This window comes from Schistocerca americana, chromosome 2, assembly GCF_021461395.2.
Source record: "Schistocerca americana isolate TAMUIC-IGC-003095 chromosome 2, iqSchAmer2.1, whole genome shotgun sequence".
Classification (NCBI taxonomy): domain Eukaryota; kingdom Metazoa; phylum Arthropoda; class Insecta; order Orthoptera; family Acrididae; genus Schistocerca; species Schistocerca americana.
Window position 1 is genome coordinate 1094795985 of NC_060120.1, and position 21862 is coordinate 1094817846.

Here is a 21862-nt window from a genome sequence, read left to right on the forward strand (position 1 = left end):
AACCCCAGTCTAAGTGACACATAGACTATTTGAAATAGATAATTAATAGAAATAACATCTTGCTCGGTATCTGTTTCGTTTCAGATCGACACCTTGTCCGAGTGTCAAACACGGTGACGAATGGGGTGAACCAAGCAATTGTGACAACGGTGATCAGTGTGCATACTGTCATACACGCACTGAGCAACAATTTCACCCTGAGATTTACAAGTCGACAAAATGTAATGACGTTCAAACTGCCGGGTACTGCCCTCGTGGTGTCTTTTGTGCATTCGCACATGTTGAACGTAAGTATATGTTTGGGCACCTCATTCTTTGGATTTTAACATGTCTTTGTGTTTTTGTCGTGTAAGTCTTGTTTTTGTAACAACTCATGCTGAGATATGATTGGTGGTATTACCCACTTACACACTTTGCTTTTGGGTAATTTTATATGAACATTCGCATTTGCACCCAATAAACATTGGTCAAGTATCATGTTCATCGAAGTAATACTGGCTATGGTATAATCACTTGCTGAAGTCCATACACGACTTTGACAAGAGTGAACGGGAATTTCTGGCAGCTTGGGCAATATTTTGTTGAAAGAAGTGAATGTTGGCCATCTTGTACAACTTCATGTATTATCTCGAAAATAATAACAAAAATAATTTTATGAGCCATCTTCAGCCATAAAATGTTAGACAAATTCACCTAAAAGAATTGGTGTCCAAAAAAATTTCAGTTTTGTTTCTTATATGTCAGGTACTAATGGTATGACAAATGGGAACTTGGCATGTAGTAACCTAAAAAGCATTCTTCTCAAATATAAATGTGCCTCTGTCCAGTACTAAATAAATGAAGTCCAAAGTTGAAGATTTTGTAAAAAGATCCTAAAATTATTTTGCAGAAAAGACTGTTCTATAAAACTTTTCTATCTGGGCTCATTAGAAAGACCATGACTTTAACTGGCAAAAAATGTACATTTGATTATCCAACATGGGTTAACAATGCTAGATAATTTGAATCAAAATTGGGCGGAAAAAATCACATTATGAAAAAAAAATCACAGTTCTCATAGAGTAAATGCATGCTGAACATGAAACTTTATATGCAATAGATCATTACCATAAGGATGTTAGATATAAAATTTCATTCACCTAATATTTTTCAATAATCTACAAATTCATCAAAAATGACAATTATTGTGAAATTAGGGTACACTAACACTTCTTTTACAAATACAATTTTCTAGTAAAGCTACAAAGCAGTCTCATTCAAAAGGATGTGTTTTAAGCCCCACCAGGGCTATCCAGAAAAACTGCACTGTGAATAAAGGTTTAACTTTGAGATCTTGTATCTCGTTGATTAAAGGCACAATAAACATGAAACTTTGGACGCAACAAATTAGTAACATGAAGTTTTCTAAAAAAAATATCATTCACATACTGCTTTCTCAGTTTCTACAAAATCGGAGCAAACTTGATTTTTTCTTACAAACTATGAAAACAGATCACATTGCATAGCTTGTAGAGCATCTGCTGTCCATAATTGATTCCATACTAACAACATTTGGAAAGGTATATTTTCAAGCATTCAGAAACTTCCGTTTCAATTTCCAGTGTGCACTAACAATACCTGAAAGTGAAAGTGACTGACAAATATGAGGGAATGTACCATGGCCACAGGCTATAATGCAGCAGTCTATTGTCCATGTTTCATTGCATGTGGTTTTCATTTTTAAATCAACAAGTAATATCTCAGTGGATTGCATTGGTCCGTGGTGACATTGTCGCTACCAGTTCAAGAACATGAACAGACTAGCCTCCTTGGCCATTAGGGCCACTCAGTAGCTGTGCAGTTCCAGACAAGGGTGGGTTTATTCATCCAGGTTCTTAACCTTTTGATGGGAATGAATTTCAAACTTAGAGTGGGTGCCTTGCAGTTTGTACACCCCAGTTAGTATTAACATTTTTAACTGTAGGAAAAATAATCTTTATGTAATCACTAGCTATGTTTTAATTGACAAAACATAACATTTCATAGCTGTTTAAAAATATTTTTTTATTTATTTCTTCACACTTGTCTATTACTGTCATTGTGATTTATAAGTTGCCAATATTCTTTGTTCCTTACATGTTGTTGTTGTTGTCGTCATCTTTTTTTTGTTCTGTTGTTTTCATGCCTGTCGCATACATAACAAATTTCGGGTTTTGCTGGTTCCTTGTTCTGCTCATCTTCATGCCTATACTTGGTCCAAAAGGTACGAATATTCTTGGAAAGTGTTTGAAGTAACACTCGTTGGTTCAAATGTTCTTTCAAATACTAACAAAGAGATAGAGGGGCTGGCCAGTACTTACCTCAGCTCAGTACAGCCGATAGATACACATAAAACAGAACTGAAAATTTACATTCCTAGCTTTCGGAACTTTGTTCCTTCATCAGGGAGGAGAGAGGGGGAAAAAAGGGAAGAAGGGAAAGTGGATTCAGTTACTCACAACCCAGGTTATGAAGCAACAGGGAAAGGTAAACAGGGAGGGTAGCAAGGATGGAGGCATGGTTGTCAGAGGGAAGCCAAAGATATTCTACTGTAAGTACTGTGCCAGCTTCAAACCAAAGAGGATGCATACAGAAGTAAAGTATAAAGATAAACACAACTATGTAGGATGAAAAGATGCGTGAATGGCTAAAGAGGAAAGGGAAAGAGGAGAAGACTGAAGAGTGAATGGGAGTGAGGTTGTTTAACGTAGGTTCAGTCCAGGGGGATGGCGGGATGAAAGGATGTGTTGGAGTGCAAGTTCCCATCTCCGCAGTTCAGAGGGACTGGTGTTGGGTGGGAGAAGCCAAATGGCACATACGGTGTAGCAGGTTCCTAGGTCCCTAGAATTATGCTGGAGGGCATGCTCCGCTACTGGGTATTGGGCATCTCCTAGGCGGACAGTTCGTCTGTGTCCGTTCATTCGCTCAGCCAGTTTGGTTGTTGTCATGCCGATGTAAAAGGCTGTGCAGTGCAGGCACGTCAGTTGATAAATGACATGTGTAGTTTCACACGTAGCCCTGCCTTGAATTGTGTATGTTTTACCAGTAGCGGGGCTGGAGTAGGTGGTTGTGGGCGGATGCATGGGGCAGGTTTTGCAGCGGGGTCGGTTACAGGGGTAGGAACCGCTGGGTAGAGAAGGTAGTCTGGGAATATTGTAGGGTTTAACAAGGATGTTACGGAGGTTAGGGGGGCGACGAAAGGCAACTCTGGGTGGTGTGGGGAGAATTTTGTCAAGGGATGATCTCATTTCAGGGGTTGACTTGAGAAAGTCATATCCCTGGCGGAGTAATTTGTTGATGTTTTCGAGGCCAGGATAATATTGGGTGACAAGGGGGATGCTTCTGTGTGGTCTGGGGGTAGGAACATTGTTGTTGGACGGGGAGGAATGTATTGCTCGGGAAATCTGTTTGTGGACAAGGTCTGCGGGATAGTTGCGGGAGAGGAAAGCACTGGTCAGGTTATTGGTGTAGTTGTTGAGGGATTCGTCACTGGAGCAGATACGTTTGCCACGAATACCTAGGCTGTAGGGAAGGGAGCGTTTGATGTGGAAAGGATGGCAGCTATCAAAGTGAAGGTACCGTTGTTTGTTTGTGGGTTTGATATGGACAGAGGTGTGGATGTGAGCTTCAACAAGATGAAGGTCAACATCCAGGAAGGTGGCTTGGGTTTTGGAGAAGGACCAGGTGAAATTCAGATTCGAAAAGGAGTTGAGGTTATGGAGGAAATTAAGGAGTGTTTCTTCACCATGAGTCCAGACCACAAAGATGTCATCTATAAACCTATACCAGGGCAGGGGAAGCAGCTGTTGGGTCTTCAGGAAAGCCTCCTCCATGCGGCCCATGAAGAGGTTGGCATAGGAGGGAGCCATCCTGGTTCCCATGGCCGTTCCCCTGATTTGTTTGTAGGTCTGGCCTTCAAAAGTGAAGTAATTATGGGTGAGGATGAAGTTGGTAAGTGTGATAAGGAACGAGGTTTCTCTATCATTTGCAGGTATTGCAGGTATTGTTAGCTCAAATTGGAAAGTTGAAGGTGATTTTCTGAATATGTGAAAACATGCTCTTAACTGTGATTAGTTTGAAATCAATTATGGCAAACAGATGTTCTAAAAGCAAATCAAATGTGGTCTATTTCTGTAATTTTTACTAAAAAAGTAAAGTTTGAACTGATTTTGTGGAAATTTTGAAAGCAGTCTCTAATAATATTTTATATTAGAAAAACTTCTGTTATTGTTGTCGGAAGTTTCATGTTCATCGTGCTTTTAATCGGCGAGATATGAGCCAAAGTTAAGACTATATTTGCAGTGTGACTTTTCCGACTAGTTAGTCTCAACTTATGTAATATTGTTAGCCCATGTTGAAAATTAAACCCACTGTTCCCGGGGAGCTTAAAACACATTGCTTCAAATAAGATTAGTTTTGAAACTTTAGTAAAGAACAGTATTTGTAAAAGAAGTATTGAATATTCCCTATTTTTTAACTTATTAACAAAAACCATCACATTTTCGATGAATTTGTAGACTATTGAAAAATAGTAGGTAAATGAAACTTAGCATATACTTATGCTACTGATCTATTGCGTAAGACATTTTGGTTCAGCATGCATTTACTCAATGAGATACAAGAATCAGAAGTTTACATTTTTTCATGCTGCAGTTTTCGTGCTCGTCTTTGATTCAAATTATCCAGCATTGTTAGCTCACATTGTATAATGAAATACATTTCTTTTGGCCATTAATGAGCTCAGTTTGGAAAGTTTTCGAGGATATAGTTTTTGCAAAATCTGGTTGAATATACCATATTTCGGATCTTTTTATAAAGTCTTCAACTTTGCACTTCATTTATTCAGTATTGAAAAGTGGTACATAAATGAAACTTTGTATTCGAGAACCTTGTGCTGTTAGGTTGCTATATGCCAAGTTTCACGTTTGTCATGCCTCTATTCCCTGGGATAGAAGAAGTGAATCTTTGCAATTTTTTCAGGTGAATTTGTCCAAAATTTTCTGGGTGAATATGGCTTGTAATATTCTTGTCATTATTATTCTTAAGAGAACACACACAATTGTACAAGATAGCCAAATTTCATTTCATTCAACAAAATATTGCCCAAGACATAACAGATCTAACTTGGTGGGGACATGTATGAATCGTATCACAATATTTCATCAAAATCTGTGAGGATCGAGATGTAAAATGTTCCAGAATTAGGCAATTTGACATGGAACGGCCATTTCATGCCACGCAGACTGATAGTGGCTACTGGAGATACTGCATTTTCAATTAATACATTTGAAAACCATTATTTGATTTAGAATCTGCTATGAGGGGGAGTCAAATGAAAACCTTAATAGTATAATTAAAAATAGACATTTTGTGCTATTGTTGTGCAAGTTGGCAGTACTGTTCCCAGTGACGTAAGGGATGCCCCGCTGGTGGCCGCATACTACAGACAAATGAAATGCGCCCCCAGTACCAATTCTAAATGGCCGCCCCACTTACAACGTGTGCCAAGGAAGAGTAGCAGTCTATTTTCTTTTGGTAAATGTATGAAACCTATTTAAATCCATTGGAAAATGGTGGTCCAGAGTGATGATGCATCACTATCAATGCAGCAAGTACCTGAGTCGAGTAGTAAGTTCAGAAACGGCATGACTGCTATGACAGAGACTCAGTGCACAGGTGAGGCATACCATGTTGTGATACCAGAGTCTACTGCAGCAGTTGAAGTCATTGAGATAGGAATTCGCCACCCATTGGTGGATGAAATAGCCACAGACCTAAACATAAGTCATGGCTCAGCACATCGCATCTTTTGTGAAGTGTTTAACTTTTACAAAATTTCTGCAAATTGGATGCCAAGGCAGCTCACTCCAGAACTGAGAGTGACACATCAAAATCTGTGAAGAACTTTCGCGGCATATCAAAGTAGAATGTGATGTCTTCTTTATGGGAATCATTACAGGAGACAAAACTGGATTACTACCAGCAACTCAGAATGAAGAAAGCAAGCAAGGAATGGCAACATTTCTCATGATCAGAACCCAAGATGTTCTGGATGCTCCCACCTGCAGGGAAGGTTTTGCTGATTCTGTTTTTGTAATGAACAAGACATTACTTTAGAATACTACATGACCAGGGAAAACACTATCACAAGTGTAAGGTATTTCAGTATGCGAGAAAAAAATCAGCTTTGGCCTGCAATAAGATCAAAGTGATGTGGACTTCTGACAACAGTTGTCATTTTGCAACATGACAATGCTCAGCCTCATACTGCTCGTGCATTACTTGCAGCTGCGCTTTTGTGCATGCGAACATGACTGCTCGGTAGTTGATACCAGTCGTGACAGTAAATTGCCATATGACAGGAGCAGTTTGATTACTATGTAATTGTCTGGTTGCAAAATTCCCATATTTGCCATAAACAAAGCAATCAGTTTTAAAGTATTTCAGGTTAAACTGATTTTTCTTTTACAGTTTAGCTCAGATTTTCAACCTGCTTTCTTCTTCACAGCACATGAGTGTGACTGGGCTATAGAGCCAAGGGGAACTCCCCCACCCCACCCCGCTCCCTCTCTTCCTGCCCTCCACTCTTTTTATTCCTTCCACGTGCACGTATATGTGCCGGTAGGGGGCGGGGGAGCACATACCAACTATTGTTTGTACTTTTCATGGGGTTTTACACAACTAGTGTGTAAATTTGATACAATACATTCCACATCAGCTTCTCTGTTAAAATTGTATATACCGATTGTGTGATATTTCCAGTCTTGTTTTGTTCATTCTTAGTCAGACGATCGAGGAATTTTCAGTCTGTGTAATCTTAACAATAATATTTACATCGGAATTTTTTGCTAATCCTATAAAATAGTGCTGTATATTAAGCTATGCTACCTTCTGAGACACTTCTATTTGTGTGACCTCAGAACTTAAGTATTAATGAATTTTGTGAATTCTTTTCTTTCAAAATTTGTTGCATTGTTATTGCTGTTTCTCGAAAAGTAGGCAAAGAGATAACTTCAAATTTCATGCTGTGCTTAAATAAGTGGAGGCGTTTACTTTTGTGATGTATCAACAATATTAATTAGAATAAATTACTACTTAGCATGTAGAGGAGCTATTGATGGGCAGGCAGGCAGCCACGCACATAAAAAAACTTGAATAAGCAATTGAACGAAGTACTTACTAAGCAATTGAATTACGTCCTTACTCAGATTTAGAAAAACATACATACACATGGTGTCTCCCATCTCCTAAATTTAGCACCTGGGGAAGAGGTTCAAATTTTGAAGCATTTGACAGCTTTCTTGGTGCATCTCTTAATTGTCGAGTCTGACTTCCGATTGATGTCAATTCCTTCTCATAGTAAATATTACGCACACTGATTCGCAAACCACTGTATCAGGGTACCTCAATATCACTTCTAAATATTCTGTTAACTCGGTTTAGAAAGGAAATGTTTGACAATAACTTATCCGTATTGTCTAGTCCAGTCTTCAGTTTTATGACAAAAATAAAAATGATCACAGAAGTCTTCATTTTATTTTATATCGCAAAGTTGCTGAGCCCTAAATGCCATACTGTAGCTTTCATGGGCAAAGACAATTTGAATTCTTTTCCCCTCCAGCTTTGTGCAGATTCGATCTTGTTCACCAGTGCACCTGTGTAAAAAATGTAGTTCTTGAGTCAGAATGTAAATAATGATGTATCTCTTCTCCTCCTCGAATTTTTGAAACCAGCAACTGTGTAATATTTGTCGAATCAGGACGTATTTCGTCATCGCGTTTCTGCGATTACTGCAGCTTTCAGCTTTGGTTATCACTATTTTTGATTGTAAAAATCTCCTTTAATTATAACTAATTAGTGTTCCCTTATTATCTGTCATTATCTGCATCGAGTAACTTCTGCCATTTGTAAATAATGATGAACCTTAACTACCTAAATAAGTATAGAAATCTGATTTTAGTAATAGCTAAGCTCATTCTGAACTGACAGCCTAACATAAATTATTCTCTGTCCTTCATTTATATTGGTGTGTCATACATTCATGGAATCACGTGGGGATGGCATACTCGGGTCCTCCTCGGCACTCCGTACTGCGTCAGTAGCACCGCACGGCACCTGCTGCGATGTAGGGGTGTCTGCTGTCGAACTCGGTTTGCTGTGTGTCGCCTTAGGAATATTAGATATGTATAATCACAATTCGAAACAAATATTTGAACGTGTATAAGATATCATTTACCTATAAAGAAGACTTCATTGTTCCTTTTAACTATTATTAATATCACAATAAAATTAATGGTATATGTGTTTGCTCTTTTGTAGATAGCGAGGGTACAGAAAAATTGCACATCTGAAGTTTGAGAAAATTTCCGAATTAAATAAACTTGAATTTTGTACCCTCAAACACTGTTGCATTTAAACATTCTGGGTACGTTTTGACGATGTGCCAACGCGTTTTCATTGTTCAGTAATTATTAATATTTTATTTTCCATAACAGAGGAAATGAGTTTAGCAAGAGATCTCGTCGCTCGAGTGGATTCCGGGATGAGTCTTGCAGACATTTTATCGAGTGCACTTCCTTCCGAAAAATCAAGCAACGGTCACGATTCTTGCAAGAGGGATGAAAAGAGCAGCGATTCCTCAGTAAGTAATTTATCTTTTATTTTATAACAGTTTTGTGTGTGTGTGTGTGTGTGTGTGTGTGTGTGTGTGTGTGTGTGTGTGTGTGTGTTTTATGTCATTGTGACATCGGTAAACATTGTAAATATACTGTTTGACAAAAAAAGTGAAGTACCCAGGATGCAGGGGGAAATGAAACAAAAGTACACGACGGTACGTGATGTTATTTCAGTCATTAAAAAGTGGAGTCAGATTTACAAAAAACTCGTCAGTACAAGCCCACTCACCATTACAGTGTCGCAGCCCTCCTGGCCGGGACACGAGCACCGATTTGACCAGGCAGGCTGACACGGAGATGGCAACGCGGCCCAGACTATCGCGGTTGGTCCTCGATATTCCGTACACTGGCATTGGGACAGAGTCAACATTTTGAGCTCTTCTCACACGTGTCGTATCAGGGGACAGATCTGGGGATCTTGCCGGCCACAGGAGTATCTCGACATTATGCGGCCAGTTCATAGATATTTATACTACAGTCAGACGAGCATCGTATCGTCAAAAAGTGACCTGGCAATACTTTTCCGCTGGAGGTATAGGGTCCACGACCTCTGTAACTTAACATTACGGCCCGAGACATTCTCTCGATCACTACCGGCCGTGGCCCGTAGTCCGTATCCGAGTGCTCCCGAAACTGTCGAGCTGAGAATTTTGCCATGTCTCTTCGAAGTGTCTGAAGAATTGAACCTCTTGTCAGGTCACCACTGTACTCATTGACGGCAGTCTGTTTGAGGTACTGCAGAACCACGATTTGCCACCGGACGCAGTGCACCGCCACTCGCCTACAGTCCACGATTCCAGGGCGCGGCACTGCTCCGGATGCGGCCTTTTGCAGTCAGTGTCAGTGACGGACTGCATGTGGGGCAGTAATTCCCTAGCCCTGCCACTGCTAGTCTCTGACAAACAGTGTGGGATGACACAGAATGTTGCAGGGAGTCTACTTCTCATTTTTAGGTCAGAGGTGCAGATGCCAAGTGTCGGCACACGGTACGGCAATCCCCGTTTGCAGCGTAGAGACGCAGTGAACGGTAACTTTGACGGAGAGTATTCCCACCCATTGTTACGACTGATTGCTCTACAGATGTGGATACGACAAAACGGAGACATAGGACGAGGGCACTTTCAAACTCTCGTGACCAAAAAAAAAAAAAAAAAAAAAAAAAAAAAAAAAAAAACATATATCTGTCCGTATGATTTGGCAGTTGACGGTTGGAGTGCTGACACATTATCTGCGTATCCAGTAATGCTGGCAACTAATGGGTTATGCATGGAGATCATATAAACCTGTACCACTGCAAAAACAGCCTGAAGATAACGCAATGAAGCGTTGAAACTGGTAGCGACAAAATAAAATAAAATCACAAGGACGGCAGTAGGTGGTTTTATTTTTTGTCACAATAGTAAATGGCCGTTGTCCCAGAGACCTCCTGCTAAAAGGAAGGATGCACAAAAACTTCCGAACTCTGTTAGGTGCCGATACCACCTTCTTCTGCGAGTACACGGTACCTCTGTGTTGTTTGCAGTGGTCACTCGACATCTGATACTATTCTCACACCTCGTATACCGTGTGGGCACAGGAACAACACGGAGCGTGAACGACACTGATGAACTCCGGCGGATGTCCTACCTGTCACAGAGAATTGCAACTTGGGTCACTTATGTAGATAGTGACATTGTGCACACATATGGAGTGAAACTGACATTCGCCGATCTTCAGTGTGCTTCATTTATTTATCGTTCAATGTACTTGTGTAGTTGTATAATGGGTTATTAAGTATTTTATGTGACATTTGATGGTATCGTAATAAAAATTCAGTTTTGAGAACTTAAATTATGAGGAGACAGAAAAGCTGACCTCGAGGTGGTTACCTGGCAGAGCGAGGTGAACACTGTCCACAGGCGGAGAGGGGAGGGCAGTAGTAACAGCATACCCTCTGCTATTCTCACGGGTGGAGTGCCGTCACACACGGTGTCTGTATGCCGTTACCTTGTCTAATTAAACACCGAGTAGCATCAGACTTTTCACTTTCTGAGCATTTACACACACAGTAATATGTGACAATTGAATCCATGTTTTGTCTTCCACTGTGCACTTTATTTCTTATGCCTAATTTGTTCCTAAATATTTGATGTACAATTTGGGGAGTGTGAGTAAACGGTCGCCGTTGTGGTCGACGGTCGCTTTTGTATAACTTAATACAATTTGAGGAGTGCAGACGAGACTGTTATCTGCTCTATATTTCCTTCATGTTCAGAGTGACATCCCGTGGCGACGATATACTGCACTGCCTGGCCTGCTTGATTCCACTATGAGCTACATTTTCTGTTTGATCTTTCCGCACATTTACCTTCACTACCCTTAAACATTAACTCGTACCGACAAATCTGTTCTTATCAGTTTGTGCTTCAGTACATCCTGTATTGTAGATTGTTTAGAAAGTCACTAGCTCACGCCAGCCCGGCACTGCTGTCAGTCGGCCTTGCTCCTGTCTCCACTGCCCACAAACATTCGTCACTAATCTGCGTATATGCTACCGGAAACATCAAAAACCTGACAATGGTTCATAAGATTTGTTGTGACTTGGCAAGACAGCCAAGTCACTATGCGAGGATGCCGAAAGGCACGCGTTTAAGCTCACGCAGGCTGGCGTGAGGTCTGGAACAGTTATAGGAATTGAGTCTAGTAAAAAAGGAGGTAACTGGTAGAATACTTAACTTTAATCCACAATTGGTGAACATCTCTCTTGACTGTACATGCTTCACAAGATAAATATAAAATGCTATGGCGCCTTGCTAGGTCATAGCAAATGACATAGCTGAAGGCTATGCTAACTATCGTCTCGGCAAATGAGAGCGTAGTTGTCAGTGTAGCATCGCTAGCAAAGTCGTCTGTACAACTGGGGCGAGTGCTAGGAAGTCTCTCTAGACCTGCCGTGTGGTGGCGCTCGGTCTGGAATCACTGACAGTGGCGACACGCGGATCCGACGTATACTAGCGGACCGCGGCCGATTTAAAGGCTACCACCTAGCAAGTGTGGTGTCTGGCGGTGACACCACAAGATTAGCTTTCACAGACAAAAAAAATGCAAGGGAGTACATTAATTTGTACGATGTACGTGCATGTGTGTGCGCGCGCTTAATGCATTTCACCTGTATGAGCAGTTGAGATCACCATCGAGCAATGTCCTTATGTTCCAGTAATGCCGATCTCTTGCTTTGAGCATTTTTTGACATGGAGCCTGCTGACTTAAAAACTACACAGAGGTAGCAGAGTATTTCTGCAGTGCGCATGGTGGCGGCGGTGGTGGTGGTGGTGGTGGTGGTTTTTTAAGTTCAGGTGGCAGTTTGAAGTACTCTCTCGGGCACTTACCAGACGATACATGTGTAGGAAAATCAGACCATGTACAGGGTAAAGACTGTTCGACTAAAATTTCATCAGTAAATTGTCGAAGTATTTGTAACAAAGTTCCTGAATTTACTGCTGTCCAGGACAGTTCTCTATCTCAAATTATTCTTGGGACTGAGAGCTGGCTCAAAATTGAAGCAAAAATCTCTGAAATATTTAGCGAGTCTTGAAATGTTTACCGGAAAGACTGATTAAATGCTGTAGGTGGGGGGAGTGTTCATTGCAGTCGACAAAAACATTCTGAAGTTGAAATTGACTGTCATATTGAAGTTATCTGGTCACACGTTACAGGTTTAGGAGAAACCGAGTTAATTGTTGGATGGTTATACTGACCACCAAATTCCTCTGTGACAGTCATAGGGCCATTCAAAGCAAGTCAACAGTCAGTTGTGCACCAATACCCAGACCTTTTAATACTAATTGGTAGTGACTTTAACCTAACGAGTATAGACTTGGACGTGTATGGATTCATTGCAAGGGTTACAGTCAGTCAGTCTTGTGAACTGCTTTTGATTACCTTTTCTGAAAACTTCTGTCGGTAGCCCTCATGCAGTGGAAGTATCTTACATCGAAACTACAAACAGGCCGGACATTATTTATGGCGTCAGTATAGAGGGGATTAGTGGTCACGATATCATAGCGACTATGGTTATGAAAGTTAGTAAATCAGTCAAGAGGGCTAGGAGAGTGTTTCTGCTAAAAAGAGCAGATAAGAAATTGTTAGCATCTCACTTAGTCGACGAACTGCATTCATTTAGTTCCAGAATGATGGCCGTGAAGGAATTATGGGCAAAGTTTAAAATGATTGTGAATTGTGCTCTGGACACATATGTGTCTAGTAAGTGGATTAAGGACAGAAAAGATCCACAGCGGTTTAATAACAAAATTCATGTTGAGAGGCAAAAATTAGTAGCGGTTTGTGTGTCTGTGGAAAGATCTATACACGAAGAATACAACAGCCACCACCATCATACCTTGGATATAGATCTGGCAGAGAACTCGAAAAAATTCTGGTCATACATATGATTACTAAGTGGGTATAAAGCTTCCATCCAGTCACTTGTCGACCAGTCTGGTTTGGCAGTAGAAGATAGCAAAAGGAAGGCCCAAGTTTCAGATTCCACGATTAAGAAATCATTCACACAGGAGAATCGTACAAACTTACCATTGTTTGACCATCACACATAGTCCTGTATGTATGACATAGTAATAAGCATTCCTGGCATACAGAAACAACTTAGCCGCGCGGGATTAGCCGAGCGATCTAAGGCGCTGCAGTCATGGACTGTGCGGCTGGTCCCGACGGAGGTTCGAGTCCTCCCTCGGGCATGGGTGTGTGTGTGTTTGTCCTTAGGATAATTTAGGTTAAGTAGTGTGTAAGCTTAGGGACTGATAACCTTAGCAGTTAAGTCCCATAAGATTTCACACGCTTTTGAACATTTGAACAGAAACAACTTAGAGTTGAAAACAAATAAGTCACACGGTCTGGATTGAATCCCAATTCAGTTTTATAAATACTCCACTTCGTTGGCCATTTACTAAGTTTACTTTTATCACGAATCTCTTGACCAGCACAAAGTGCCAAGTGACTGGAAAAAAAGTGCAGGTGACTTTTTTATATTAGTAGGGTAGAAGAATGGATCAATATACTTAACATTGGCTTGCTGCAGAATTATAGGGCATATTCTGAGTTCAAATACATAAATTTCCTAGAGATCGGAAAGCTCATATGCACAAATCAGCACGGCTTTAGAAAGCATCATTCGTGTGAAACCCAGCTTGTTCTTTTCTCACGTGATATACAGTGAACTATGGATCTTCGAGCAGGTTCAGTATTTCCAGATCTCTGAAAAGCATTCGACACATCACCCCACTGCAGACTATATGTGCATACGGAATAGGCTCCGAGATATGTAATTGAACCCAGTACGTTGTCTCCAACAGGGAGTGTTCGTCAGAGACAGGAGTAATGTCAGGAATGCTCCAGTTAAGTGTAATAGGGCCAATGCTATTCTCTATATACATAAATGATGTGGCAGACAGGGTGGGCAGCAATCTGCAGTTGTCTGCTGATTATGCTGTGGTCTAGAGGAAGGTGTCCAGTGGGGTATAGAGGAAGGTGTCAGAGATAAGTCACTGTAGGGTGATACAGGATGACTTGGACAAAATTTCTAGTTGATGTGACGAATGGCAGCTGGATCTTAGTGTCAAACAGGGTGTGCACAGCCCAGGACAACTGTAAAATCCAGGAAAAACAGGGGAATTTTTCAGAATTCCAGAAATTTTTCATCATTTTAGTTTTCAGTTAAATTTTTGTAATTTTAACTGGTAAGAACTGATACTCTAACAAATAATTTTACTGAAGTCTGCTACTGCAGAATAATACTGCGGCAGTAAAAAGAGTGAATAAAAAGATCTCAAATTGTAAAGGAAATCTGCCATTCACACCAACAAAACGCAGTGCACAGACAAGTGTCTGCCAACAGTAAAATGTGTCAAATGATTTAGGACAAAGTCTATGCTATACTTCATAATAACAAACTGCTCCCAATGAGTGTGAGCGAGCTCGCGTGCACACGCAGTTCAGTCGTGTACGAGCAGTACCTGCTCCCTCTCTGTGGCTACTTGAAGTGCTGCTGTATTGGCAGTAGCAACAAGCTGCCAGATTAGTGCATGTGCATAGCGGTCTAGAATTGTAGTGGGGAGGGAGGTGACTCGTGTTTACATTTAATGATTTTACTCTTCCCTTTTTGTTTACAGCTCTCACCTCAAATGAAAATAAAATGGAATTCTGTGGCTGGTACCTATCAAGTGAATTGAAATACATTCACTTAATTATGGAAGTCTGAAATATGTTATTAATTTCAGTTTTATGGTTTTATTTTATTTCCACATTTTTTGGCACTCGAGCATTGGTGGCATTGCTGAACAGTGAAGTTAGTTTCATTGATTTACTAAAGGGATTTGGCTTTTATTAATCTTTTCCACAGAGGCAGTCAATTTATTTGAAATGAATTGTTTCATTCCACACTGCTGGCTAGTGTCAACTAGTCTGGCAGTTTCCGGTGATTAAGGGTGGCAGTATGGTACTGGTATGCAAGACTCACACTCCCCCATGGCTATCGAACTTACTTGGAGTTGCTTTGCAGATCTTCTTTTCATGATAGCCAGCTGCCATGCCCTGCACAACTTCTTCTCTGAAGATAAGATGCTACTTGGAGAAATTTTATATACTTTTAAAATAACTCCATACACTTGAGAATACTTTGAACTTAATGTCACTGTATTTTTGTGACGCATAACAGTTTTCGTACAAGTAAAACCTTTTTCGTGAGCTCAACACAGCCTGGGGGATGTTTCCAGAATGAGATTTTCACTCTGCAGCGGAGTGTGCGCAGATATGAAACTTCCTGGCAGATTAAAACTGTGTGCCCGACCGAGACTCGAACTCGGGACCTTTGCCTTTCGAGGGCAGGTGCTCTACCATCTGAGCTACCGAAGCACGACTCCCGCCCGGTACTCACAGCTTTACTTCTGCCAGTACCTTGTCTCCTACCTTCCAAACTTTACAGAAGCTCTCCTGCGAATCTTGCAGAACTAGCACTCCTGAAAGAAAGGATACTGCGGAGACATGGCTTAGCCACAGCCTGGGGGATGTTTCCAGAATGAGATTTTCAATCTGCAGCGGAGTGTGCGCTGATATGAAACTTCCTGGCAGATTAAAACTGTGTGCCCGACCGAGACTCGAACTCGGGACCTTTGCCTTTCGCGGGCAGGTGCTCTACCATCTGAGCTACCGAAGCATGACTCCCACCCGGTACTCACAGCTTTACTTCTGCCAGTACCTCGTCTCCTACCTTCCAAACCTTACAGAAGCTCTCCTGCGAACCTTGCAGAACTAGCACTCCTGAAAGAAAGGATACTGCGGAGACATGGCTTAGCCACAACCTGGGGGATGTTTTACGATGGTAGAGCACCTGCTCGCGAATGGCAAAGGTTCCGAGTTCGAGTCTCGGTCGGGCACACACTTTTAATCTGCCAGGAAGTTTCATATCAGCGCACACTCCGCTGCAGAGTGAAAATCTCGTTCTGGAAACATCCCCCAGGCTGTGGCTAAGCCATGTCTCCGCAGTATCCTTTCTTTCAGGAGTGCTAGTTCTGCAAGGTTCGCGGGAGAGCTTCTGTAAAGTTTGGAAGGTAGGATACGAGGTACTGGCAGAAGTAAAGCTGTGAGTACCGGGTGGGAGTCGTGCTTCACTAGCTAAGATGGTAGAGCACCTGCCCGCGAAAGGCAAAGGTCCCGAGTTCGAGTCTCGGTCGGGCACACAGTTTGAATCTGCCAGGAAGTTTCATATCAGTGCACACTCCGCTGCAGAGTGAAAATCTCATTCTGGAAACATCCCCTAGGCTGTGGCTAAGCCTCGTCTCCGCAGTATCCTTTCTTTCAGGAGTGCTAGTTCTGCAAGGTTCACAGGAGAGCTTCTGTAAGGTTTGGATGGTAGGAGACGAGGTACTGGCAGAAGTAAAGCTGTGAGTACCAGGCGGGAGTCGTGCTTCGGTAGCTCAGATGGTAGAGCACCTGCCCGCGAAAGGCAAAGGTCCCCATTTCGAGTCTCGGTTGGGCACACAGTTTTAATCTGCCAGGAAGTTTCATATCAGCGCACACTCCGCTGCAGAGTGAAAATCTCATTCGGGAAACATCCCCTAGGCTGTGGCTAAGCCATGTCTCCGCAATATCCTTTCTTTCAGGAGTGCTAGTTCTGCAAGGTTCGCAGGAGAGCTTCTGTAAAGTTTGGGAGGTAGGAGACGAGGTACTGGCAGAAGTAAAGCTGTGAGTACCAGGCGGGAGTCGTGCTTCGGTAGCTCAGATGGTAGAGCACCTGCTCGCGAAAGGCAAAGGTCCCGAGTTCGATTCTCGGTCGGGCACTCGGTTTTAATCTGCCAGGAAGTTTCATATCAGCACACACTCCGCTGCAGAGTGAAAATCTCATTCTGGAATTCATCAGTCGTTAGACTGACACCAATTCTGTCCACTTAAGTATATGATGTAGCATAACGACCACAATATGTTCCTACGTCTCTCATGTACACATACTAGTGTAATACCGTCATCATAATCATAAATACTCTTAGCTCTTACATATAAGAATAAATCCCTGTATATACCTTTATGTGATGTTGAACCCCCACCTCACATAACCAGGTGCACATACCTATCACTATGTGCACACTTTTCTCCATCCAACACGATGGTTCCCACATTATCTTAAACTGTACTCTTCCTGTTTGTGTCTTTGTGTTTTATTGTGTATATGCGTACGGGTAGTCGTGTAGCCTGATTCTTCGGCCAGCTTATGGAAAATAAGTTGAAGGTTATAGAAAACCACGGAAATTGAGGACTTCAATAATAGAACTGTATGCGTATGGACAGATGGAAAGATAGACAGGTACTCAAAAGGGAAGTAAGAAAGGAATAAGTAGAAATGGTTGTTAAGAACGAAGAAGAGAAATAAGATAGTCCCAAAGACAGGAAACCCTTCCCACGCCCCTTTCCCAGGATCCCCACTTCGCAGGTACTTGAGTGAGAAGCTGGGGTAGGTATGATGTTAACCCTCGCATTACCAAGCGGGGTATTCTGACTACCCCAGGTTGATTTTTTTCCCTATAATAATGTTATCTGAAGGGCCACATGCCTGTGGTTTCATGACTTTGTACTAAAATCATTGACGTTGAATTCACATTAATGACTGTCTAATTTTTTTTGGCTTTATTATTGTTATTCAAGTCATTTGTTGGTGGGATTGTGAGACTACCCCGCTTGGTATGAAACGTCTTACTTTCTTATTTGTAGAAAAAGAAGATTTTGGGAAATATATCTGTCATTGATCTTCTTTGTTGAGTTTTGCCATAGACCCAATGTTTGTTATTGTTGCTGGTTACTATTGTGGAGTTGAATTTGACGTTCACAGTTGAGCTGACATACACGAATCAGTATTTCATCTGCAAGTAAGGCTGTCCAAAGGACTTTCTAGCGAAGAGATCATGGAAATTCAATACAATTCTGATATCAGGGACGATGGAAATGAAGGGGCCATTGATAATGAACTGAATTAATATATGGAACCTCTTGACAAAGACCATATCATAGCATCAGATGAAGCTGATGATGAAATATCAGAAGACATTACACATTCACGTGAACAAGAAGAAGAAGAAGAAGAAGAAGAGGAGGAGGATGATGATGATGATGATGATGATGGTGATGATGATGGTGATGATGATGATGGTGATGATGATGATGGTGATGATGATGATGGTGATGATGATGAAAAAGAAGACGACGAAGACACTGGAGATTTGTTTGTTTCTAGAAGTGAATTAAAATTTTGTAGTGAACCACCAATAGGCGGCGGCGACATCGCAACATTTTGAACGTAACACCTGGCCCAGTGAATGACGGAAAACAATCAAAACAATAACAGAGTCATTTTTATTATTTATCTCACTGGAAATTGTGAGCATCATTGTATAAGAAACAAACAGGGAAGCCTAACAAGTAATTTCTTTGTGGAATGCAGCTCATTCTTCGAACAAAATGACATGGAGAGATGTAAATGCATCTGAAGTGTACGCTGTATTATAGCAATTCTAATAGGAGCTGGTCGAACTCATGGACATCACACAAGTACTTATGATCTGTGGGGAGGTAATGTTGCCTTTCGACAGACATTCTTTTCTGCTGCCATGTCAAGAAACCGATTTCTGTCTGTACTGAAATTCTTGCGATTTGACAACAGAGAGACAAGAGCACAGAGAATTGAAGAAATCAAGGACAAGCTATAAGCCATCAGGGTAGTGTTTGACAAATTTCAATCTAACTTGTGCAAGAACTTCTATCCTTATGAATACGTGACTATTAATGAATGATTAGCAACGTACCAAGGACACTGCCATTTTAGGGTTTATATGAAGAGCAAGCCTGGCAAGTACGGCATTAAAATTTGGGTTTGTGCTGATGTGAAGACATCTTACTTATTACGGATCCAAATTTACACAGGAATGGTGGACAATACTCGGGAAGTGAATCAAGGACAGAGAGTTGTTTTGGATCTGATGGAACCATTTCTGAATAACGGTCATGGTGTAACAACTGATAATTTTTTCACTAGTTTTCCATTGGCTGCTGAACTACTAAAACGAAACACGACTTTGGTTGGTACCTTGCGTTCCAATAAGAAAGAAATTCCGAAGGAATTCTTGCCAAACTGAAAGGGAGAAGTTCACTTTTCAATGTTTGGTTTCACAAATGACTTGACCTTAGTTTCCTATGTTCCAAAGAATAGAGAGGCAGTAATACTACTTTCTACTCAGCATAATTAGAGACAAGTGAGTGGTGAAGAAAGTGAACACAAACCCGAAATCATACTGCACTACAACAAAACCAAAGGTGCTGTAGATAATGGGGACAAAATGACAAGAGAATACAGTTGTGTTAGAGGAACGAGGCGGTGGCCACTAAGAATCTTCATGGAAGTGATAGATATTGCAGCACAGAATGCATATATTCTGTACACTCAAAGATTTCTTGAATGAATGGCATAAGAATAACCGAAGCCGACGTAAACTCTTCACGACTGAACTGGTATTTGGACTCGGCAAAGGCAACATGGAAGAAAGAGCCAAAAATATCAACGGTCTTCATAAAGATGTACAAGATGCACTGAAAGCTTGTGGTATTGCAAATCCTACAGTAGTGATCCAGACCCAGTGTTCCAAGTTACCGACGCCACAACGATGTGAAGATTGCAAGAGAAACGAAGATCGGAAAACAAGATTCTGTTGTGTAACGTGCAAGAAACCTGTTTGTAATATACACAAGAAACTGTTACTGTGAAGTGCATGCAGTGCAAAACTGCACTTGACTGAGAAGTTGAAAAAAGTCTTCTGTTATTTTACTGCAGTGACTGTTGAGGTACACAGATTATTAATTTTCTGTTCGTTGAGTACTGAATTTAGTGAAAGATATAAATTTTTTTTGTGCTTTGTATCTGTGATCTGCTTAAATACTTCTAATAACCTGAAAAGCTGTTTTTCAATACTAAATAAACCCATTCAATGGAAATAACGAAATCTGAGAACAAATATTACTTTAAAACGCAAAACTCTTTTGGGGTAGTCCAAATACCCCGCTTGGTAAAATAGAGGTGTGGAAAAGCTTGGTAACAGGAAGGTTAAACATCTCCTGCAGAATGGACATTCTCACCTTTACCTTTGAAGTCCCTGAAGGAAGATCAAGATCTTAGCAACTCCTCTGGGACGGCAATGGTGAAGAATCAGCCACACTTGTCTGCGAGGGTTGTTTGAAAGGTGTGGTGTGCGTGCATAGTGTTAGTCATGTTTGTACCTACACTACCCACCCCTTTCAAAATTTATATAAACCCTCCAAATTCATATCACGTTTCACAAAAGGTATAAATTATTCCATAATATGTAGAAAACTATGTATCATATCATCACAAGTATCTCATTATTCCTCTTATCCCGTATCGTATCATTCACATAATTTTTCACAAAGACAAAATATTCAGTAGCAAGTAAAAAAACTATGTATCATAACATTGCAAATATAGAAATATTCATATTATATCATATCGTCCAATAGTTTAGGCCCAAATCAGACTTAACTATACATTGGTTGGTTAGGCAAAAATATGACCTAACTATACGCGGATGGTGAGAGAGACGGGCTCGTTAGGCAAAAAATGACCTAACAATCTGTGGCGACTGTATCGGCTGCTGTCGATACTACAAACAAGACCCCAGGACCAGTCACAAAGACCAGCAGTGGCGCTCCTGGATCAACTGAGGACGACGTTCCAGTGGGTGTGTATATATATATATATATATATATATATATATATATATAAAAAGAAAGATGATGAAACTTACCAAACAAAAGCGCTGGCAGGTCGATAGACACACAAACAAACACAAACATACACACAAAATTCTAGCTTTCGCAACCAATGGTTGCCTCGTCAGGAAAGAGGGAAGGAGAAGGAAAGACAAAAGGATATGGGTTTTAAGGGAGAGGGTAAGGAGTCATTCCAATCCCGGGAGCGGAAAGACTTACCTTAGGGGGAAAAAAGGACAGGTATACACTCGCACACACACACATATCCATCCACACATACACAGACACAAGCAGACATCAATATATATATATAAAAAAATTATTTTTTTTTTTTTTCTGTTGCCGTCCATGAATACCTCTGCACACAGTTTCGTATGGAAAACTGGTTAAGAGATTACCTTCAAAAACTACTTTCGGCAAAAATAAAACCTAACTATGATTGGATTCGAGATCCTTGATGACTAGAGCAGAGCATGCTGTCAACTCACCTTTACATCAAGACTAGAGCAGAACGTGCTGTCAGTTCACTTTTTATGATATATTACCCAATGCTTCAGTCTTGACTTGATATAACAACCCAATACATCACGGTAAATATACAACGGGGAATCACAGCACCCGTGAAACAAGTAAGACTATGGATATTGACGAGATCACTTGCCACTACCTCCACACGAAGCAGTATGACCTCGATATCAACCCTGCTTGCACACGACGTCTAGATGAGAATGCCCAAGTGCTAAACTATATGACAGTATAAGAGGAAGAAAACATAATACAGGATAGTATAAGACTTGAAGAGATTTTGATGTAGGAAAATGAATATGGAAGTAACACCGAACCCAACTCGG

At 41.0% G+C, this 21862-nt stretch overlaps 1 protein-coding gene across 1 annotated transcript in view; it reads left to right on the forward strand.

Annotated features, from left to right (window-relative positions):
* LOC124596499 (putative E3 ubiquitin-protein ligase UNKL) overlaps positions 1-21862 on the forward strand; it is a 268521-nt gene that overhangs the window by 96835 nt on the left and 149824 nt on the right. The window contains exons 6-7 of the mRNA XM_047135658.1: positions 85-287; positions 8514-8659. Coding sequence (XP_046991614.1) covers positions 85-287; positions 8514-8659 — 349 coding nt within the window. The remainder of the gene's footprint in view (positions 1-84; positions 288-8513; positions 8660-21862) is intronic.